The 23,600-nt window shown below is 43.2% G+C and overlaps 6 protein-coding genes across 6 annotated transcripts in view; 2 read left to right on the top strand and 4 right to left on the bottom strand.

Moving 5' to 3' along the window:
* Positions 1–3,143: 3,143 nt before the first annotated feature.
* Positions 3,144–4,964, bottom strand: MELLADRAFT_94598 (uncharacterized protein; the record flags this gene model as incomplete). Its single annotated transcript, XM_007406433.1, has 9 exons — positions 3,144–3,351; positions 3,422–3,492; positions 3,601–3,696; positions 3,754–3,828; positions 3,934–4,080; positions 4,160–4,276; positions 4,360–4,518; positions 4,572–4,768; positions 4,868–4,964. 9 exons carry the CDS (start codon positions 4,962–4,964, stop codon positions 3,144–3,146), a joined length of 1,167 nt encoding a protein of 388 aa, XP_007406495.1.
* Positions 4,965–5,616: 652 nt separating this feature from the next.
* On the top strand, positions 5,617–6,867 carry MELLADRAFT_60700 (uncharacterized protein; the record flags this gene model as incomplete). Its single annotated transcript, XM_007406484.1, has 6 exons — positions 5,617–5,946; positions 6,011–6,157; positions 6,218–6,289; positions 6,370–6,438; positions 6,506–6,633; positions 6,699–6,867. 6 exons carry the CDS (start codon positions 5,617–5,619, stop codon positions 6,865–6,867), a joined length of 915 nt encoding a protein of 304 aa, XP_007406546.1.
* Positions 6,868–10,344: 3,477 nt separating this feature from the next.
* Positions 10,345–11,034, bottom strand: MELLADRAFT_60699 (uncharacterized protein; the record flags this gene model as incomplete). The annotated part of the gene is made up of 3 exons (XM_007406432.1): positions 10,345–10,491; positions 10,566–10,995; positions 11,024–11,034. 3 exons carry the CDS (start codon positions 11,032–11,034, stop codon positions 10,345–10,347), a joined length of 588 nt encoding a protein of 195 aa, XP_007406494.1.
* Positions 11,035–13,684: 2,650 nt separating this feature from the next.
* Positions 13,685–14,575, bottom strand: MELLADRAFT_103644 (uncharacterized protein; the record flags this gene model as incomplete). Its single annotated transcript, XM_007406431.1, has 2 exons — positions 13,685–13,980; positions 14,368–14,575. 2 exons carry the CDS (start codon positions 14,573–14,575, stop codon positions 13,685–13,687), a joined length of 504 nt encoding a protein of 167 aa, XP_007406493.1.
* Positions 14,576–16,736: 2,161 nt separating this feature from the next.
* Positions 16,737–18,234, bottom strand: MELLADRAFT_103643 (uncharacterized protein; the record flags this gene model as incomplete). Its single annotated transcript, XM_007406430.1, has 4 exons — positions 16,737–17,245; positions 17,296–17,593; positions 17,874–18,155; positions 18,220–18,234. The coding sequence occupies 4 exons, from the start codon at positions 18,232–18,234 to the stop codon at positions 16,737–16,739; spliced, it is 1,104 nt and encodes a 367-aa protein (XP_007406492.1).
* Positions 18,235–22,084: 3,850 nt separating this feature from the next.
* MELLADRAFT_103642 (uncharacterized protein) overlaps positions 22,085–23,600 on the top strand; it is a gene marked incomplete at both ends in the record, with an annotated part of 2,811 nt that continues 1,295 nt past the window's right edge. Inside the window, 3 exons of the mRNA XM_007406485.1 lie at positions 22,085–22,105; positions 22,175–22,224; positions 22,893–23,379. Of these exons, the coding sequence (XP_007406547.1) occupies positions 22,085–22,105; positions 22,175–22,224; positions 22,893–23,379 (558 nt within the window). The remainder of the gene's footprint in view (positions 22,106–22,174; positions 22,225–22,892; positions 23,380–23,600) is intronic.

The raw sequence follows: 23,600 nt of genomic DNA, 5'->3' as shown, positions 1-23,600 counted from the left end.
AAATTGAGTAGACATAGAAAATTATAGAGAAGCTGGCAAGGGTCAGAAAAATATGAAAAAATAATGGGAGGGCCCTTTGATGCATTCCAATTGTCTGGCATATTTTTTCATATTTTTAAAACCACAATGCATATAATACTACACAAAATATAATATCTTCTGGGCAGAAAATATAAAAACCAACAAACAGTGATATTGAGCAGTCTTGAAGAGAGACAAAAATACACAAAAATATGCATATTGTTCCTATGGCTGATACCTTGGATTTGAGTATTTTTTTGTATTTTTAGTGTGAGAATTGTTGATTGTACTAACAAAAAACCTCCAGGATTGTTAGATTACAACCTGTAACAGACATTGGAGGGCATAATTTGAGTTCAACAATCCCTTATATCTTTGTCAATTCTTGGTCAAACCACTTAATTTTTTCTTCATTGGAAAGCCAAACTCTGTGACTATATCTTTCATTGAGACAACAAACCTGCATCTAATCCCAAAGAATATCTATGTGGCTATATAGGAAATTGTTTTGAAGACAAATAGGTTTTTTTGTAGCGGAGCTACAGATTTGATGCATCAACATAACATTCAAATGCATTTCATTGCTTCCTAATCAGCTAACTATCAAGTGTTTTGACCCAGAATTGCAAAAGATATGAGGGATATAGAATTCCAGATATCCCCTTGTCACCCCTTGGCCAAATTCCAATCCGTGTTACAGGTTGTAATCTGAGAAACTTGGAGGTTTTTTGTTAGTACAATCAACAATCTGCGCACTAAAAATACAAAAAAATACTCAAATCCACGGTCTCAGCCATAGGAACAATATGCATATTTTTGTGTATTTTTGTCTCTCTCCAAGACTGCTCAATATCACTGTTTGTTGGTTTTTGTATTCTCTGCCCAGAAGATATTATGTTTTGTGTAGTGTTATATGCATTGTGGTTTTAAAAATATGAAAAAATATGCCAGACAATTGGAATGCATCAAAGGGCCCTCCCATTATTTTTTCATATTTTTCTGACCCTTGCCAGCTTCTCTATAATTTTCTATGTCTACTCAATTTTCTAAACTCCACGGTAAATTTGCAATTTGGCGCAGTGTGTGCGGCCAAATTGAGGTCTTCTCAACAGTCACTTGGCTATCAAGGCCCATCTCTTCTAATAACGGTCTAATTGATTTGCTTAATTCCGCCAATGGTAAATAAGATTGCCATTTACACGATGAGGCCTTCAGTATAATATCAGCACCAATCTGTTGTGCATAGTCCAACGGTACATTCTTAAGAAAGTTGAGAAAAGAAGCCCACTGAGTGTGCTTCCGGATCATTGTCTGGCCAACGACACCTGGAACAAGGAGGTCATAATGTTAGTGCTTTCAACACTGAAAATATGAACGTGATCACAATAAACTCACCTCTGTCCCCACTTTTTGGCATTTTGACCATTGAACCTATGATACGCTCTCCAGACCAGCAGGCAGTGTACACGGAGGTCCAAGTAGTCGGGATTGAGTAGCAAGATGTTGCGCAAAGTGGAGGTTTGGCTTTGATTTGATGGAAGGCCAGCCTGCTAGCAGATGATGGCGATATTCTACAAGTAGATTTGGAAGTGTGTTCAGATCTTGATCAGTGAGTGTGCGCAAGACACGGATGTTTTCTATCTGTGTAGCAAGGGTAATTGCCAGATGGATTTTGGCAGCATTGGAATTTGGTTCAGCATGGTGGTGATACGGGATAAGAGATAAAACCATGTAGACTGTGTACAAAGATAGCCACTTGGCTGCTTTAGGTGTACCTGACATTGGCATGTCAATTTTTGCTGGGACACACGTCATCCATGATGGCACTATCACATTAGAAACACTCTGGTGGATCATGTTGAGCTCGTGAGTTGTGAGAATGGGGGATCTGTAGTGCGGGATTTGAACACCTTCATGTCAACATAGCTGACATCATCAATTGTGATGTAACACTTTGAGCAGAAGTTAGTGGAACTGTGTCCAGAAAACCCGGATACTTTCTTCATTGCTGGTACATCAGCAATGATTGGCCGTAAAGTAACACTAATGACTCTACCTGTGGGGTGGAGTGAGGTTTTACTAAACCAAACACCTTTCCATAGGTCATTGAGCTCCTTGATTAGTGGTGCTAGTAAGAGATACATGTGATGGCTCTTTGGTTCTTGGCGACTGGGTGTTATACCATGGTAAAATGTATTTATGTGTCTGATGGGATTTGAACCCATGACCTCAGTGCTAACTGAGACACATACTAGAGTGCTGCCTTTACCACTAGGCTACAGACACTTGTGTTGCCAATGTTGTCACTGTGGTGGGTACATGTCTCTACAATACAGCTCCTCCAGACTGCAAGTGATTAATCCTGCAAGCACACTTCCAACAGCTCAACACAAATATATTCTCTGATTGGTAACAAATGTCAGGAGGTAGATTTAGACAGATTAAAAGGATGAGGCCTGCGCTATGTTTGCGTCCTCTTTTGCTCCCGTATGGGTGAAACCAATCACAATAGAAATCAAATACGAGAATTCCTGACATCCGGGTGAAAACTTGCCTGTTTTTTTCAAAAGTCAACCAGAGGGTACCATCCCAGATAACTTACAAGGTCCCAGCAGGTGGTGGTTTGCGATTCAAGGCAACATCAAGCTTGGATTTGAAAGTACACCACTGAAGGGTTGTCACGTGAATTTCACGCGGAATCATTTGGCAGGGCGATTCCGCGTGCAATTCACGCCGAGCGCAAATTCGTCTCCTCCACGCGAACTCCCCATGTTGCACAAACGTGTACAGGGACGTTGTGTACTCGCGCAAGTGTCTGATAGGCCGTGCGTACCATATGTAATGCGCGTGAAGGAGAGGCAAACACGGTTGCCCGATTCCACGTGAGGAGCTCTCACAGGTTGAACACGCAGCACGCCGGCGGCAGGCACGTCTCTTGACTTAGCAGTCCGCGCGCTGAGGACCGCCAGTAGTACAGCCAGACCGATTTGACGCGTCTGAATGATCGCTCGCACTTGCTCCTTCCCTGGTAGGGTGAAAACCTGATGGAGACAGCCAACATGTTTACATTGAATTAAAAGAACATTGGCATTGGTGTTCAAACTATCTATGTACATGGGGTTTCACTCCTCCTCAAATTCTTCCCCCGTAGCCTGATTACCAGACCCGTCTAAAACATTACCAATGACTTCGGAGCCACTCTGGGGTTGAACAGATGCTAGGACTTGATCCACAAAAGGGGCTGGGAGTTTGACAGACGCCTTGATAGTCGCCCATGTACGCTTACCATCGAAAACGTCTCGGTCATAACGCAGGACTGTAGCAAAGTATCTGCAAGACATACGAGCGGGTCAAGTCAGTCTCAGACAGACCGTAGTCCTAGAGAAATCCAAAAACTTACAAATTTGCATTGCTATTGGGTCTAGCGCGCAGTTCCGCAAGCGCCTCGTCCATGAGCGTCCATTGGCAACGCTTTTTGTTTTCGGTGTGATTGAGGTAGTTGTAAGCGGTTACATATCACTACAACACGGTGGCTAGATCAGTATGATATTTTGCCTCCTGAAAACCCACAAGACTTACCATGAAAATCATTCTGATCACTGTCGGACGGCCCAGTTTCGGCAAGACCTCATGGTCCTCCAAGGCTCGTACGTGGGGCAGAAACGTTCGACCCACCTGAAGAATGGACAGTCAGCGTTTAGAATCGAGAAATTTGCCGGAGATGGAACGTACCTGAAGTAACATCGATTTGGCTGCGGGCACCTTGAGCACACTGGTCTCGTTAACCCCGAGGATGTTTGTGAGAAGCTTATTCGAATCAAGGGTGCAGGAACAAAATCAGCATCATCGTCGATGATCTGAACGCCACCCGGTTCAGAGGTCAGTTCAACTTGTAAAAAGACTGGCACTCACCGCTGAGCGTACCTTGGAGCGCTGGTTCTTGAGAATCTCCTTGACAAACAGGTACATCGCAGCACCTGGAATACATGCCTCACCGGCGATATAATCGCCAGGACAGTGAGCCTCTACAAAATCGGGCTTGAGAGTCTTGACAAAGTTCTGTGGGTGTTTAGGGTAGTTAGTGATTTCAAATAAACAGTGAGGGTGGTAAGCAGTATAAACGATAGTTCACACTTACAAATGTAAGAACCTCTAGGCTCTGAAACATGGTCGTGTGATCTTCGGCCACGCTCTTGCTGAAGGCCTGAATGTCAGGCCGGAAGACGAACTCGGCCACCTGGTCCTTGAGAGAATCCTTTGACAGCACATAACACCAAAGTTGGACCAAAACGAAGATTGGTTAGAAATTACACTGACAAGGTGATGCCAATGACTCACTCGGATCACCCGACCAGCTACCCACTTTAACCCGGATCCCCCCGCTCTGCCTTCTTGACAAGCAAAAACCAAGTACGAGAGCGTTCCTAAGTATTCTTCGCCAGGCAGTGTGTTCTGCCCAAAGAGGGAGGTGAGAAGGTCACTTCTAAGACTACTTTTCTAGGCGCAACAAGAGCATTGGATATAACATGAACGTTAGGAGGGAGGCTTACATCAATCATCTTCTGTAAGATTTCCTGATTATCCTTGGTGAGTTTAAGAAGGTTGGCAAATGTCTTCACCCTGTTGCGGCCAGCGGGTGTGCGTGAAGACACTGATGCAGGTGTGTTACGTGGTTGGGGCGGGCGGAATAGGGTTGCAGCGACTGTCTGGGGTGATTCCGCGGTGACCGAAATCGCACTTCGCGATGCTAAGAGGGATAAGAGTGATTTGATGGAGACCAACAAAGAAAAGAGTCAGTCAATGAAAGTAGGAGCGAATATGAGAGAGATGAAATGATCAAATTCACGGCGTATGGAAGGCTTGTTCTGTGAAGGGAGCAAGTCAGACTGGCTTTCCTCCATGGGCGTATCATCTGCAAACAGATCATCCATATTCATATCCATATTGAATATGAATATGAGTAATGCTGAAGAATAAAAAGGTGCTGAGAGAACGATTATCGATTCATTTGAAGGCCTGCAAAAGCTTGGTTTTGAAGGCGTAGGCAATGTGCCCCCCGATTTGCAAAAATCCGTGTACATCAGCAGTTTGGATCGCCATACTAGTTTAGTGTTCGACACCGACCTGTCTTAGTGTGCGATTCGGAATGCATTCCAGAGCCCAAAATTGTTCACATCTCAAGTGGAATGCAGCATCCTAGATCTATCAGTGGTTGGTGGGAACATCGCGGGCGAGATCGAAAAGGTGTTTACCGGCTTGATGAAGTTGACTTCCAGAGGGAAGGGCGATTTCGGCATGTCTGGGTTTGATTTGGATGAAGGACGTGAGCCAGGGATGGTTTGCGCATGATGACCTGTCACCCTGTGATGATGACACCTTTCGCCCCAGGTTGACATGTCACCAGATTGGCATTCCAACGCTCTGGAATTCCAATTTGGGGAAGGAATGTGATGAGCTCACCACATTGCCGCAAGGAAAGTCAAAGCGATTAAAGTGATTGAGAGAGAGAAATGCTACAAAAAAGCAAGACCCAAAAAAAAAGGAAGAGGCTTGTGGAGCCTCCAACCGAACTCTTTAATTTGTCAGCAAACTGCAATGTCTGACCAAAATCACCTCCGAAAAGAAGATCCTGAAACCCCTCCGAGCATGCTCAGGGAGGGTAGGCTGAGCGAGCATGCTCGATCAAAGAGTTCCCTGGGAGGAGCACTTGTTGCCAATCAAACAGATATGATTGACATCAAACTGAAGGCAAGTTCCTCTGATTTTCAGACTTGGGGTGCTCAAAATGACTCATCAGGAGGCAGAAGTGCACAGGTTTTGATTAGGATACTGGCCAGGCAATGCTTTTTGGACAGCCAAAAAACTACTTACTCACCGCTCAAAAACCGAGGCGAACTGATGCCAAGCGTGGAGTGGATGATCATGGTGTGTGTAAAAAGATTTGACTCTCAAATCTTTGATGTCTGATACCTTGGTCAATTAATGATAGGCTCATCTTTGGCGTCTGCAAAGTACCAAAATGTTCGCCTCCACCTTTCCCAAAGGGTTTGGGATGACCAACTGCCAGCTCTCCAAGCGGGTTTTCATCATGGTAGAAAGGGTCACATCCAAAATGCGAATGAGATTTCAATGCTTGGTAAGTGGATATCTGTTTGGAATCGAGTGTATTGCCTTCAAAACTGATGTGATTATATAGATCATGTGCAATCTTGAATTCCAAAGCGCCCCAAACGCAGCTGTCCCAACTCTGGAACAACTGATCCTAAAGGTCTGTCAGCGTAGATATTTGTCTTCGGTGTCTTTGACACGTGGGGAACTCAAATCACTTATGGACATTGTGTTGTATAGATCAATCGGTCTTTTGCAGGCCAATTTTATCAAATGAAACCAGAGGACATTGATCGCATAGCGCTAATGGTGAGTCTTCTGTCTTGAATGAGTATACAAGTCAAGACATACTAATGGCCATCCATATCACCATCAGCGCTTGATTGCGGTTGAGTCACTCTGTAGCGCGACTCTGACTGCAACATCAATGGGACCTTTTTGGCCACTTGTTGATTTGAAGGTCAAATGGATAATCACCCACTTGATTAAACACAAACAAATTCAGTGAGTTCATACAAAATGGATGTATTTGTGATCGTACTCTACAACTTCTTCTGTTTTGGGCTTAGGTACCACAAGACCATCAAGGAGATAGACAGACATCTATTTGATGGTGTGCGACCTTTTGGACAAGTTGTTGCAGAGGAGATGGCGCTTATCAAGGTTTTTAAGGGAATGGGGGAAAGTCTTTATTCCTACCGCCTCCCAATGTCTGAGAGCAAGCTTGTTGATCTTTGAGCAATACATTCTTTTATAATGCCAAAGTGCTGCTCGTAAAGTAATCAAACATTTCAATTTGCCTGCCTAAAACAATGAGTTGAAAGAACACATAACAAATTGGTTGAGAATAAATTACGCAGCAATGTCACCTGTCTGATCTTCGTCTTCGTCGGGCATGGAATCATCCAGGTTGTCTCCCAATCCTTTTGGTGGACATCTCTCAAACCATGCGGACAGGCCTCTGGTGATAGAGTCTTTCCATTCGGCAGGCGTCACATCGGTCCACACATGGTTGGTGACACTGCGATGAAACTCTGACGAATAGTGGGAACCGGCATTAATGATGAAAGAGTTGAAAGCCTCATGAGTCACTTCAGGCCTCTTATTTTGCGCGGCAGTACGTTCAATGCGGAAGGATCGGGTTTTGGTGACGGAACATTTGGCGTCGTGGCAGTTGTGCTGCACATTGAGCACACATGATACATTCTGTGGGTCACAGATTCTCAGCGGCCACTCAATATGAATGGTAAAGAAAGAAAAACATACATCGGTGTTAATCCAAACGTGCTGATTGGTTTCCTTGACTTCTCTCATACCATAAAAGGGTGGAGTCCAGATGACAACTTCACTTTTTGAACCTGAATCAGAAGGACATTGGTAGTATCTTGGTGCCAAATGTCAGTGACCCGTCCAATCTTGATAGGGGAGGTTTCATTGTGGGAAAAATCAATCTGGAGGAATAAGAGAATCAAGTCACAAAATAACCCTGAACCAACTAGATAATGGCAAGATCCTGTTTACCAGCAAAAACGTGCCACATGACACCTTGCGCCCATTGTCATGCACAAACTGGACTCCTTTTCTCCAATTTGCATTTGGCCATTGGCGTAATAGTTCAACAGGTGGCCGCTCGGAATGTTGGCCTTGGGAATTATCTCCTTTTGAGTCTAGGATCATGAAAGTAAATATATTGCAAAAGGAAACTAAACAACAGCACTATTATACTCACATGTTACCTTCAGTTTGCTTATGCCTGTGTTTGGGCGAGGGAGGTGCAGGCCCAGAGACTGTCTAATCTCTTTCTCTTGGAAGAGGTCTCGGATCAACCTTGAAGCAGTTGTTCGTGTTCCAAGTTTCTTATCATAGAAAGAACACCCTGAGATCAGCATCCTCACAAGCCTTGCGTTGTTGAAGGTGTTTGAGATATCTTTGCCAGGAGCGTGATGATTTGATTTGACTGAAGCCGCCCGCGTTGGGCCGTTTTGAGCTTCCATTTTGTCGGTCAGAAACAAGTTTGGCGGTCCAAAACGATCGACAGAGTCCGGTAGGTGCGTGAGCATGTGGAATTTCGGTTTGTTTGTCCATTGCGCAGTGAGACCAACAAGACAGTTCAAGAATTGAGCAACAACCACCTTCAGACCGGCAACGTACTCCTGCTTGTTGAGAAGACGAGTTTGAAATACGTAAGATGCCAAGTGGACCAAAGCAATCCAACAGTGACAATAGTCGTCCGGGAGGAATTCGAAAAGGACAAAAGGAGCGGCCTGCAAGACCACTCGGAAGTCTTTACCGAGCAGGCTATTCGCGTAATGCACCATATTACAAGGCTGAATGGGTGCACAATTCAAACCTTCAATGCCAAAAGATTGCCATCGGCCAGTCACGGTGACAAGTTCTGCAGGAGATAGTTTTGAAATTACATCTCGATACATATATTTAGTCACACCAAGAAGAACCACATGTAGAGACTCAACCGGGGTGTCCACATGACCATCAAACCCTGGGAACCTAATGGTCAGCTCACGTCCAAAAATGAAAGAACCAATTAGTTTGGGAGGGTACTCACCTGCCAAACGCAGAAAAGGATTGGACATATGTTCCCCAAATTTTTCCTCCAAACTTTCACAACGGCGTATGATATCTTCCTGAGAGATCTGATCAGCTTTGGGTTTATGTTTGTTAGAACGGTAGAGTTGCTGGGCGTCTTTTGCAAAGGGTAGATTTAAAGAATCCCGAGTTCCAAATGTTTTTGAAAGGTTGTCAAAACGTTTGATGCTTTTCGGATTACGTGTCAAAGCCCACAACTCTTTGGTCTGTTCGCGTGTACGGGCCCAGCTCCGGAGGGGTAGAGAAGCCTAAGGCGGACAAGATAAAGTGAGCCAAATCACTATCATGCTAGATCAGTCCTATATACTCTCACCGGCATCCAATCTTCATCTATTCCAACAAACTGTTGAACATAGGTCTCTGTTTGCTTCTCCGCTCTTGACTCAACTGTCAAGTTGCATATTCAACAAGGCGATAAAGTTCCCGAGGGGTTCGTGGTATTGGAAATCTCAGCATGCATAGGCGAGTCACCCATGTGGCAAAGGATAAATGGGACCACCAGCACAGTTTCCTGTAAGCAACAATCATAAGCACGGAAACCTGTGGATGCCGCATGACTAATTCCATTGATCAGTTCGTTTGCACTAATTTGTGATCCATAAAAACACAAGTAAGGACATACTTCAATTCATCAACAATTTGGTCCCCTTGCTCCAAAGCACTTGCAACGTTTGATGTGCACAGCGAGTGAATGTGATATTCCTGGTTGGTGAATTTTGGAGTCAGGCCGGCCAATGAGAAGTAGAATGACATGTGCTTATTCCATTTTTTTGAAATATTTCCAGAAGTATCATCTGAGTACAAAACTATTGGTACGCTGTGAATCATCATTCTGTTGGCCTTTGTCCGCCACGGATTTGGGAGATCAATGATTGAAGCACCAAAAGCTGAATTTTCTATTCGATGATGTCATGATCAGCTTGCCTCCAATAGGACGTCCAAGGCACCCAAAGGTTCCAAACTCACGCAGCAATTGAGTGTTTGTAGAATCACACCATTTCTGACCATTCCACAATTCAATTTGCAGGAAAGATCTTGCAAATTTTTCCACATCCAAGTCCAAATAGTTCTCTGACGCAAATTTAGGCTCGGCCGGAATCATGAAATTGCTTGTACCTTGACCAGCAGGTATGACCTCTAAACATTTTGCACGTATACTTGAATTGTCTTTATAGAAAAAGATTGGAACAACCACACGCGCATCTGCCAGCTGGCAGGGTTCGTAAATGTAAAAGTGATCTCCATAAACCTCGACCATAGGTACTCGAAGATCCACTGGTAGGTCTTCACGCCACTTCTTTGATTGTGAATATCGGTCGACGGTCACGCCCTGATCAATTTCCGGTATGAATTCGATGTGGGGGCGTGCTTCCGGGTTAGCCAGCTCCTGTGATACAATGTCAGCGATGTGAGACAAACAGTATGTCAAATAGGAATAATAGGAAACACTCACTTGGGATATGATGTCTTTGACTGAGAGCGTAAAACAAGGGTTCCCATGCGGACTTATTCTCTCCAAGACACTAAGGCCCAGACGTTCCTTGAGCTCGGCACGGATATGTTTAATGTGGCCTACAAAATTAAATGAACTGTCAATACATATGACATTTACATTTGGGGCCACGGGAGATGGTACAGACCAAGGTCAGGCAGATCAACATTCAGGACCTTTTTGAGAATGCACCGTATGCGTTTGTACTGTGCAGTGGAAAGTAAGTTGCGCCCGTTGCCCAACAGCAACAATGCGGCAACATGCTTAAGAACGAAAGCAATGTCGGTCAGTAATGCCCAGGTTAGAGTTAATATATTTGGGGGGAAATCCACTGTACCTCTTTCTTTCGTAGAGGATACCATGGGAGCCATGTGTCGATAGCAGAGATGGCCTCCTCTTCAGCATAACGGGATGTAAGACTCTCTTCATCGGATGGATCATCCAGGAATTTGTCGAGGTCGACACTGGACTGTCTAGACGGCGGCAAGTCAATCGGCCGATCGTTTGGGTCATACAGAGACTCAAGCTCATCGGAGATTGTGGCCATGTCATCGTCGAATTCCTCGGCAAGTACATCAATATGCGCCGTGGGCACACCACGAGGTCCGCTCGAATCATCGGTGGGATCGATAGCGACATCGTCCGGAATTACTGGGGACATGGGTGCAGTGGGCCGACCAGCTAAACCAGGAGTCGGTATGGCATTCTGCGCCCCAGAGGAGCTTTCGATGTCGAATCGGACTCGGTTGATGTGAGTGGAGAGCTTGCTGTGCTTAACCCGATCTTTGAACGTACGGCTTGTACATATCTTACACCCCCACTGGCCTATTTTTGGGCCAGTTAGGATTTGTACGAAGTCTACGAGAGCCCGGACATCACAATATATGTTTCCTAAGCGTTTGCTTGGTTCTGAAGCCATCAGACAGAGAAAGCTCACACTTATCAGTGTTTGCTTGGTTTGGAGATATGAATCCAACAGGCATTGTAATTATACGGGCGGTGATGTGATTAACAATTGCGATTAACAATGTCAGGCTTGGGAAGAGGTACTTCGCGAAAGGAATCTTTGGAAAGCGATCGACGTCTGGGTGTTTCCAAAGCCGATTGGCCGCACAATGTTCCCAAAGGGAACAGTTTGATCTCGCACGCTCACATGAAACACATGAACCTCTGACTGGTCCTCCATCTGGTGGTTACAACCTCTGGAACACGTTTCAGTGATGTGAGGTTGATGTTCATTTGGGGTGAATTGGCGGCACGTGTGTCCCACGGGGTATCAGCAGCTCATAGCTCTCAAAGATGTTCACACGCAAACGATGCAGGATCCTCGTGGTGACGCCGGAACGTCAGGCGGGGACGTTGAGTGTGCGTGTGACTCACAATAATCTGATGATGTGGTATATCACATATCAGACCTAAGGAACGCACAGCGTACCCCTGGGGTTTTGAAAGGGCCGGTCTGCGCGTGTATTCACCAAAAAACCCTTCAGTGGTGTACAATAATGTAACATCCAAGTGAGCCATTCAAGGAAATTCTGGTAATAGAAGATCTGCAATGGTTTGATTGAATTTGAACACTTAAATCCTGGCTTGTATAATGGGGCAGCACAGACACACTTGCTCTTAGAAGGCTTTGTTTCGGAGAATCAAAGGTAAGGACAGTTTGCATGGTGGGGATTTTTCTCTTTGGGTCCATTTAATGAAAAACATATTTTGCAAGAAACTGTTTTATTAAGATCAGCATGCAGGTGAAAGGTCTGTAGAAGCTTTGGTAGGGCAAGTGGGATCTGTTCCCAGACCCCACTGACTTTTGGGTCATTCCGAGTAAGTGCGGACTCGATTTTGTGCCACTCCATTTTGAGAGACGTCTGGCACACCACCACAGAACCGTTGTTTACCAGATGATCATTCAATACCTGAATCATGGATTGGACACATGATGGGTGTTGGAGGAGTCTCTGTGGAGTGTAAAAGCGTTCTGTGCAAAATTCCAGTTGGTGTGTTGATTTGACTAGGAGAGGTGGAGTGATGGGCAAGGCTTTGCATTGGATCTTCATTGGAGGGGGGTGATCATTGCCGCCATAAGTAACTGCCAATTCTGAGAAATTCGGGGATCGAGCGCGCTTCCCAATTATGGGGATAGTGCCACTGCTTGAGACCTCAAGGTCAGCTGCACCTGGACCTTGTGGAACTGGATAGCTGGATGCTGATTGTGATGTATCGTGATCATGAACTGGATTCTTGTTGGATTGAGCTTGAGCTTCAGAAGCTTCCAAATGCCTAGGATAATATGTCCGGTGGAACATCATCCTGTGTGGATCTGTCCATTGCTTGCAAACTGGCTCTCTGAACACTCAAGTGCAAAACAAGTGCAGTATGTGTGATTGGGGCCAAAGTATGCCATTCGGGCTACTTTAAGAGTTTGAAATGGAAGGAACAGGTATGGAAATTGGGGTCACAAATGGAATGCAGGAAGTGGAACTGTGAATATAAATCTCCTTGGGGGAAACCGGGGGGAAAAAGCATGGCCTTATGAGATGAGGGGATCACAAAACTGGTACTATTTGTTGATGTGCCACAAAACATCATTGGAGTAATATATATCAACAAACCGTAAGTCTGCATTAATTCCTTGTGATATATTAAACCATCAAGTTTAACCACCAGCATTCTGCATCAATGTTTAGAAGCTTGAAATCCTGGATTAAGACTGGCTCCATCCAAAACGTTGAAGCATTTGATCATGTAGCCCTTGGTGATTGAATATGAGATGGTGATTGAAGAAAAGGTTTGGACTCCCGTAAGAAACTGTAACTTTTGATAAACGTGGGCTCCAACAAAAAGTTGGGTAAGCAAATAAGTTGATCAAAAAGGTGTTTTGCCTCTGTCATCAAAGATTACATACTGTAACCCTGGAATAACCTGTGCTCATACCAAAATGTGGGAGGTAGAGACACAAGTGATAGATACGAGGGTGAATTTAAAGGCTAGAAAGTCTTGGTATAAACATTCAGCTCAAGTGTGGGTGAGGCTTAGATCTCCTTGAAATTAATGCGGATGATAGGAGCTGACACAGTAAAGGTATCAAATTCTTAGGTTCAGGACCTCTGACATACCACACAAAACCCGTATAAATATTTATACATTATGAACAGCTATCCACAAAGAGAGAAAACAAGAAATACAGCTATTCACAAGTATAGAGAACACAAACTACCTTCTTAGAAAATTTATCTATATACATTCAGAACTATCAAAACCTGGTAACATGTGCAGAGAAGGAGATTTATTTAGAATTGAGGGAGACACCATATTGATCTCTATACACAATGACAATTAGACCTAATTTTTATTCAGGAGGAAACACATTGAAGCCATCAATAGAATGCACTTTCTTCAATCCCACTGTCAAATCAGGAAAGGCATTGCCATACCATTCAATCCATTCAATCTTTGTCAGGCAGTATTCATACCACTTGAGCCACTCGGCATGTTCTGGTCTGCTGCAAGGGTTGCTAGAGACTTGAATGTAATTTTGGCGTTCTCGATTGCATTCCGTATGTCAACAGGGCTCTTCTCATTCAAGTCCAACTCTGATAAAATCAATCCTTCTTGTTGATCATACCATTTTGGACAAACCAGCAACAGCTGAAACTTTTTTGGAGGGAAGCAATCCTTGTCAGGATTAGGAGTGTATACACCCCGGTCGACGGGTTGTTTTGCCGTCCTTTTTCCTTTGGAAATGTCTTTTGCTTCCAATAAGCCGTGTCAAGGAGACCACTTAAAGTATCTAATTCTTTGCTTCACCATTCAGGTTGTAGCTTTTGCAAGAGCCACAGGAATTGATGGATCCTGGTTCATCCCCTGAATGAACTTCAGGATGAGACAAAATCTCAACTTCAGGTGAGTCTTGACCAAAAAAATTCTCCGCCATGTACACCCTTGCCTCATAAATCTGTTAAGAGGTATTGACATGAGCATTCTTTTCCCATTCATAAGCACTGAGAGAAACTTCCCACCCACCCTAGTCATATTACGTCATTTACTTGTCAAGCTTTTTGCAATAGAGATGTTATCTTTGAGGTGTTTTAGACCTTCTGGGGTTTTTGTCAACGCCACATTTCAAGTCTGATCTTGACATTTCGGAGCTTCATTACCACACCAGCAGCAAAGGACTTCTTCACAATTTGCTGCAGTATTCTCCGGCACCAGAATGTCAAATTCTCTCGCGCTGTGTGCTTCATAAGCCTTGACCCAATGAGCCAAGAGGATCGTAGACATCTCCGAGTTCCAAGGTGTATCATATGACACTTGCAAGTCAAAGGTACACCATGGAAACCCAGACATGGCCAAGCTTGCCTCGCATTGGGATACAAAATGATGCACATATCTGGTACAAGATCCTGTGAGGATCCGAGATCTGAATATAACTGGCTGCAAAGGACACTGCAGAGTTGCCATCTCTGCCGCATCCTTCTTGATTGTCCGCTGCTGCTTTCGGTTTGGTTTGAAACCAGGAGGTTTCTTTGCCAGATATCTTTGCATTGCTTTATCCTGAGCATTCCAGATGAAGTTTTCCCATTGCTGCCTCTGAGTCTCCCCAGCATGCCGTCTGTCTTTGGATGGTGGGTCAGGCAATTTTTGTAGTCCAGCATCTTCAACAGCTGAAGACCCCCTTGATTTCTGAGGAATTCCCATGATCATTCGAACAAATTCGTGGATGGCTCTAGCAAGCAGTGTTGCAGCTTTAGGAATGTTATGTTGTCCAGTGACCTTTCCAATTCCTTCATTCCAATGTCAAATCTGAGTGAGTACCATCAGTTTCTTTGCTTGCTTTTGTCTTCTTTCTAGGACTTCCTCATGTGTGAGATCTCTATCTAACAGTCCCACAATTGAACAAATCAGCACGAACTACTTTCTAGATGGATATAATGTCACAATACAAACCCGAGTTTTTTTCATCAGACAATTCCCCGAGTTCCTCACGCCTTTTGTTTGACCCTTGGCCTTCTTGTTTGAAAATTTCAAACCCCCAAATCAGCACCACCCCAAATTGGCTTATGCTTATACGTGAGATGATTGATACACACCTTCATCATCTTGAACCTCATCCTGAAGGCGATGTTTCTTCCCGGCCACGCAAACACTTGGAGTCATCTGTGTACTAGTCTGTTGAGAGCTCATAATCAAGATTTAACAAAACAATACATAAAGAGAATGTGTTTTTCCGGTAAAGAAAAGTAATAGAGGTTGATTGACCTCTCCAAAGAGTTTGAGAAAGATATACCAGCAGACTTATGCCCCAATCAAGAAAAGACAAAAGCAATTACACCAACTTGCGGTACCAACAACAGAAAGAGAACAAGAAACACAAAGTGAGAATGACTAGCTTTATAATAAACAGAAAGCTTCACAGACCACATGTCACTAATGTCTTGTGGCCTAACAGACATACTGGTTTTTTTGTTTCAAATGTCCAGCTGCTTCTTTTCTGTGTTTCAAACCGCACACACTTGCAGCAAAATCACCTGCAGGGTTTTATTCCAACTGTACCTAACCAACTAATGCATCACCAAAAACCAATCAAAAGGTATGTGAACCATGCCCACTCACTGTGCGAAATGATCAAGATGCAGGGCTTATTCAGAAACAAACTTTTGGCATCATCAACCCCTCTCATGCAACTGTGTAATGTTTTTACATCATAGCATTGAAAACTCTTGCTAAAGTTTCAGAATTTGGGTCTTTTGGGTACCATTCCAATATTCTTGAACCAGTCAACATCCTTGCTTGACATGATCAAGTAGCATCTTGGGACCCATCCCTTTTCAGTCAACAAGCATTCGTTTGCCTGGATTCACTGGTCATGAAATTGATACAATTATATACCCGGTAAGATGTCCTCACTTTGAGCTTACCATCATGACACGCATACACAACGAGCCGAGTTCAGGTCGCGTGTGTTCCATTGTCATGCCTCACGTTAAACCTTTGGGAGTTGTGTCAATTTGACCATTGGGACCCTTATGCTTGTGCAGGCAAGGTTAATGCGGAAGCGGGATACAATCATCCCCATCCCAGTGTTTTTCCTCCGTTTAGCAGACAGAAATGCTTCAGAGATAGTACATGGAAGCTTTCATGTATGAACATCATAGATTATACATTATCAAAGTACCATGTTCCTGATCTTACGCTGGAATGGTGGAACATCATGAAGTGCGCAAAGTACCATTTTTCAGTATCACTTTTCAAATGGATACTGCAAGGACAAAATCGAGACAGAGATATACGTTTCAAGAAACCGAGAACATTTTCAAAACTCTCAGAACTCTTCATTTAAGGATACAAATTTTCACACACATGCCACCCCATTTTGAATGGTTGAACACTTCACAATTTTGGATGTGGAGGAGTGCAATAATAGAAGACATAACTTATATTGAGAAATCAAATCAGATTTAGGCTACAAGGATGACGTCCGAGTAGGTTATGATCCATCAGTCGGATATTAGCAAAAGATATCAGAGGCAGCTGGGAGGGAATCTGAATCTTGGCCGATGTCAGCTGACATCCTTGTACTGTCACCACCCCCTATCTTCCCTTCCAATGCAACAAGCTTAGTATTGATGTTATTAATATCATCCTTTGCTTTTTGCAAATCTTCCAAGCGCATGGGTATAAGGTCTAGTATGCCTTTACAGAAATCCGAAAAGGCAGTGACTGCCTTTTGTGAGCCATCCTTTAAAGTCAAAATCTCTTTTTGGAAGGGAGTCTCCAGATCCACGAGTTTTTGTTGATTGCCAGCCAGAGTGGGAAGAACTAATTTGGGATCGCTGTTGAGAAGCTCATCGGACAACAGCTCATTGTCACTGTCATAGTAATTGTTGACAACACCACCCAAGGGGTAACAATTGAATTCACTTTCTTTGGCAGGGAAGATTGACCGCATGTATTCAGGTTCAGGTATCATAGAGGGCTTCATTCCAAGTACAGAAAGGTTGGTAGGTAGTATAGAATCTTTGAATTTTTGCCGTACATGTTGGCAGGAAGGTGTCAAGTTACATAACCGTTATGAATTGCTGAGGTGGCTATGAACTTGATAGGAGTACAACTGGCTCCAGGAAAAGCTTCACGAGAGGTAGCATGAAAGTCAAGCCGTTTCTTGATGGTTTCCATGAAACAAATTGTTTTTCGGGACCACCATTGAGGTATGGTGAAATGCAACTCGTTGACTGAAAGTTCCCCAGCCACAAACTTCACTTCAAAGACATCTCCCATCATAGTATAGTTCCTTGGCTGGAAGATGGACGTATAAATGGGGTTGGCGCCTGACTTGAGTGAGACTTCACAGTATTCTTCACAAATCTGGTTTCGAGATATGTCAGCACATGGAGGAGGATGAACAATGATAACAAATAAAACTGCGCACCTTTTTCTTTTCAACAATCATGTAATGATACCCAAGGACCTTTCAGTTTGTGCATTTCTCTTTAAACATCGCAGCAAGGCAATTGAACTGTGTCGAAAGAACTGGCAGGATTCCTTTGCGGGTGAGCAAGTCTGTATTCATCCTGCAATGATACACGTGATCATCTATGGCACAATAGAACAAGTTCCAGAAGATTTGGCGGCCTAAGCTGTTTACATGGTTGTCCAAATTGGTCTCATAGTCAAAAGAGGGCCAACGAATGCCCCAGCGTTTGAATTCCTTTTCAACTTCTGGAGAGTGGTCGTGATTCATGCAAAAACCAGTGATCTCAAAGTCGGTTACCGAGATTACAGGGTCAGAATCAGGGAGAGGAAGCTCTGTTCCAACAGGGAAGCGATCGAGTAAAGCCTCTTTCTTGAGGTATGAGAGAGAGGGTGGGACAAGCGACAAATTTGAGTCCCAACACATCAGCGCGCGCAGATGTCTTTGGACCAGGCACTAAGGGACAAGCCACAAAAGGATAAGGCTCCATGTATCAACTTGAAATGGGAATCAAACTTACGTGGACACGAGTCATTTCAAACTTTGACAAAGTACCAAGGGAATTGTTTTGATGAATAGCACACGCCCATCACTTGATGCCCTTTGCGTGATTGGCAGATAACTTGTACGGGTTAGAACGCATTTGGTATAGACTTTTTGTTGAATTATAGAAAGCTAGAGTACTCGAGTTTTTCAGGGGAACTAAATATGCTTCTGTATATGTAGACAATACAACAGAGATCAGGCAGTGGGATAGTGAACTTATTCAAGAGCTTTGAATCTGATTTACAAGCAAGAAAACACTACCTTATATACGAAAATCAAGCTGAGGGACAGTCACCACCTCATGGGAGGTAACAGGGTAAACCAAACATATGTAGGCTTTGTCAACAAGATTTATTGAACATCTCTGTGAGGTCCAAAAAGAGTTCACCGCCCGCCATAATGTGATTATGTGGTGAGGTGGGCAACTACCCACTGATGTCTATGCTTTGCGTCCTCCTCAACAAGACATATTAAACATCTTTATTGAGTGCAAAAAGAGTTTGCCGCCTTGATGTGACTACGTGGTGAGGCAGACAACATCCAACTGATGTCTATGTAGCTTGCTTGTAATATATCTCATAGATGTTTGGGAGCAGACCAACATGTGTTAACTTGTGTGCTTGATTGAAAAGTGAACACAACACGTGTGCTTGATTCAAAAGTGAATACAAGATGCATGCATTGACCGGGTCTCATCTGGTTCAAGGAGATATATAGTGTCTGTTTGATGAGATAGTGGAGGTACTTCAGAAGGAAAGATCTTAGAGAGACACTCATGGGGCAATTTGGGTGTTAGAAAAGAAGTGCAAAGAAAGGCGCTCAGGCTTCCTGTGTTAAACGGCCTCCCTTTTACAATGGCCTATTGGTGTTGGGTTCCAAACAAATGTTTTCAAGCTTATTTTCAGTGTCTACAACAAGTCATTCTTGTGTGCACGTTGACGTGCCATCACAAATTTTACGTGGTGGTATTTCAATTCCACTATTTGGGATGCATGTAACAACTTCTTCACGGATTTTTCTGATTTGTATGGGTAGTTCTCGTTGTGGAACATATGCTAAGCTTTGGTACCCGCGATATACAATTTCAGCGTCAACGGCCTGCCTGTCTTATCCAGTGTTGACAGCCTGACTGACTCATCATCACACGTCAGATTTTCTCCCTTCATTGATGCCCAGACAACACACCATGATATAATTTCTGTAGATATTGGCAGTAGCAATGATTGATCCACCTTCTTTACTTTTGAAAACGTCAGTAACTTCACTACACCAGAATTGTAGTGCTCTAGGGTCCTGTCCCTCCACGCTCCTCGCAAGAAGTGTTGCTGGACCTCATCTATCCCTGAGCTGTCCACTCCATGAGTGTCGCTCTTGAACGCTCCAAAAGGCTTTGTGAGTTTCTTGATTTGTTCTTTCTCCTGTCCTGGTTTCTCCAAGTCTTTGCCCCTTGCTGACTTTTTCAGTCTTGCCATTGCAGCTTGCCCCTCTTGTCAAGGCAAAGCTCAGTTGAAGGGGATGAGTAAAGTAGAATTAGGGCTCTCGAATCTGATGTCACACTAGGATTCCAAGGCACAAGGACTCCGTAGGAGTATAACAAAAAAACGGAAAAGCTAAGTTCTTTTCACAGATTCATTTCCGGAATTAAAGGGGTGTACTGATACAACAACAATTGGAGATCTCCTGGAGCGTCTATTTTCACTCCGTCATTCCACGCACGTTTCACCACACTGTCTTTGACAAAGACTCCCTGCAACAAGTCATCTGCTAGGTTATTCTTAGATGCTACTCGTTGCTGTTTAATATTACACCCAATCAAGGTAAGCAGTCTCTGGATTTGCTTCCACTCATCATTCACTCTGTCATTCTTTGACTTACGCTTTTTTATCACGTACTCTGTGGTGGTGTTGTCCGTCTCTACCCAGAAAAATCTCCCTCTGACTTCTATTGACTTTACCAACACCAACAACCCCAGGCAAATTGTTACCGTCTCTGCCCAAGCAATATTCCGCTTCCCTTCCTTCAATCCTTTGACCAACCAATCTGATTTCCATTTGAAGCAGGCCCGGCTCCTGCCTACTAGGACACCTATTCTGTTTATGATAGCAGGTAAATTCAAGGAAACAAAACGTGAACTCATCAGGAATTCTTCTTCATTTATGCATTCTCAACTCCAACACTCACCCAAAGGAGGAGGAGGCATCTCCTACCCATCCGGCTTCCTCTGGCTCTCTACTAGGCACCAAGGTCCTTGACTCAAAGGTCTCTAGGCAAACTTTCCATTCCTTCAAGTCTACGACTACATCTTCTGGGGTAAACCTCATGCAGAGTGTTTGGTATCTTCCAACCCTTCTTCCATTGATACATGGAGCATAGAAAGGCTGCCATATGTGGTACAGTATTACCTGTATGACATAATTGTCCCACTAACCTGTCCACTTGAGTCAGCTTCCAGGGGCCTTCTTCCTCTATGAATTTCACAACCTGAGCCAATCTTTTTTCAAGATTATCTGGGGCAGACGGACTTTGTGGTCTGTCCTGTTCCATATGAATCCAAGAAACCTCTGCTCCTCATCCAAATTGTGGTTTTTTATTGGGTTTGTTTTCACTCCAAGACTGTTGCTTAATGTTGTCACTTCCTCTAACATGACTGTGTCTTCTGGTCTCTTCAGTAGTAGATTATCATCCACTCACCTGAATATTTTTGGGATCCTTAGTAGATTTGCCATGATCACTTTCCACGTCTCAGCCGGACCCCCAAAGACCCCACAACTTGGTACTCCACCAAATCCCACCACCAGGTGTATTCAGACCCTATCTTCAAAATCAAGGATATGGTCCCCCACACTACATATGTGTAGCAGGCTCAGTGAATAGGTGGTTATCATTTACATACAGTTCTGCTCAGTTATCTGCTCATCAGGATAAGTTATTCATGTGTAATACATGCTGTAACTTTTTTCAGATTGACAACAGCATTCAAAAGATTGACTACATACACTGACCCAACTTTTTGTTGTAATCTCATCAACATAACCGGATGTAACACCCTTTTGGTTACCAAGAAATTGCCTGAACAATATTGCCGGAGCAGCTACAGCATTATATGTAGTGAAATTTTGGGACATTTTTTTCAAGGCAAAAAAAGTTATATGTGGTATAACATATGCTTTATTTATTATGATCAGCAGAAAACTAGGCAGACCTGTATGTACATGATAGACAACTATTTACTTAGCTTGCTGTACATATGAAGTGTGGGTGGTATGGCTCATGTGTGCAGTGTTCACGGTGATGAAGCCGATAAAAGTGCTGGGATGATCTTGGAGTTACAGGATTCACTGGAGTGTCCCTTCTTTGATACTATACCTACACATATACCTATCAATATGTCTTGAGAGTCTTTCTCAAAGCTTTGGGCGATACACTGCTAGTATATCAATGCTGGAGGCTCAGAGTGGTTCCTGTGGGTGATTTTTGAAAGGGTTGAATCCTTTATTGCACCTTATGTATTAACAATACTCAAAGCAAGTATGTATGCGTACATACTTTTTGCTACCTAGTTTTTTTTGGAGGGGAAAATGAGTACAAAAGTATATTTGTTTTATTTTCCCCGCCAAAAAAAAGCATACATGACACCTATATACATGTAACTATGTAGCTTTGAGTACCTTAATTCACCAAAGCTTACTGGCACAACACTTTGAACAGATGTGGTAGTTTCATGAAACCAGAAAACTTGAGACACATTACTTTGATTACTTACTCTACAAGCATCACAGGCAACCCCGTATCGAAGGAACTATTGAGACCATGGAGTAACATGTCATTTTGAAGTCAACATGACTCATAGCAGTATTTTGGTGAGCTACATTTATAACCATGTTGTGATATACTCAACTCTGACATGAGATTGACATTGGAACCCACAGAATTTTATTGATCATCTTGACAATCAGGCAGTCAAGATAACAGAGATAGGGTAAGTGTAGGCTAGTTCCCTGGTAAGTTAATTCTTCTGCTATGATCCTAAATGCCATAGGCCTCTGATGTGATCTGCACGTGTCTTGTAAGTTGGAACGGGTTTCATTGGTCTGTGCAGAAGGTACGCAGTGTAAAGCTTGTCCATGGAGACATGAATCAATCCGTAGCGGATGACTCTAAAAAGAGTATTAATTAAGATTAAGAGTTTAGGAGAAACGAAAGGGAGAGTAACAATCCCCTTCAAACCTCATTGCTACTTTCAGAGATAGAGACGTCATCCATTCTCGAACCTCCACGGTCGAAATGGAATTATAAAGAGTCTAGTTTATTCCTCTCCGTTAGCGTACTCTCCGTTCGACCATTTTATTTATTATCAATTTTATCTAACTCATCATCAGTCTCTACTTTTTTATCCCTTACTATTAAGGATATATTCCTTTTTATTTTACATTTCTAATTTTAAGCCATCCATCTTACAAGTAAACTGGCTAGCTAACAAATCGATTAATCAATCTCATTGAAATAGTATTATTTTCCAAAGATCCTTATAAACCTATTTTGCAATCGTTTAGTATAGCATTAGTACTCTAAAGTCCCATTCTTCATCATTTTAAAGCTCACAAAGTAGAATCTAACTCAATATTTCAACTTATTAATCATCTTTAGCTCAAACATTTCTCCCTTTATCTCCCTTTCTACATACACAACATTGATAGAAATGCCTAGTCAACAGCAAAACACTAGAGCAACCAGAAGCGGAAGACCAATTGATTCACAATCCAACCCAATTGAGATCCCACCGCCTTCATCATCTGAGGCAGGACAAGATCTTCCGACCAACAACAACTTGGAAGGAACTGATAATCCAGAAGATGAAGAAAGAAACAACAATGCTCTAGACGGAGAAGCTTTAGACGAACAACTTCGAGACGATGTAGCGATAATGATGGAGAACTATCAAGAAGACGGAGTAGAAGATCCAAACATATCAGCTCAGAAGACGAAGATTCCTCAGAAACCCCGTCCTCAGACGATTCGGAAGAATTGTCCTCCGACTCATCAGAAGATAGCGATTCTCAATCATCATCCAAAGAATCAACATCATCTGAGAGTGATTCAGACTCATCCAAACGAGAAAACAAGTCAAAAAAGAGTAAGTAATGTCTCTATGTGAAAATTCATATATAATCTATCGGTGATAGTTTCTCAAACATCACAAGCTCCCATGTTTGAGCGCCTCCTAAAAAGGGGAAGAGACAAAACGTCTAGAGTTTTTCAAAAGAAGAACTCAAACCAGATGGTGACCTCCACTGGGATTTCTAATCTTTTAGAATAAAAGACTGACATTGGTTTCTTTAACATCAGTCTGAGGTT

The sequence above is a fragment of the Melampsora larici-populina genome (genome assembly GCF_000204055.1).
Source record: "Melampsora larici-populina 98AG31 unplaced genomic scaffold MELLAscaffold_6, whole genome shotgun sequence".
Taxonomy (NCBI): Eukaryota; Fungi; Basidiomycota; class Pucciniomycetes; order Pucciniales; family Melampsoraceae; genus Melampsora; species Melampsora laricis-populina.
The sequence above is the reverse complement of the archived record's forward strand: the minus strand, read 5'-3'. Positions and strand labels throughout refer to the sequence as shown.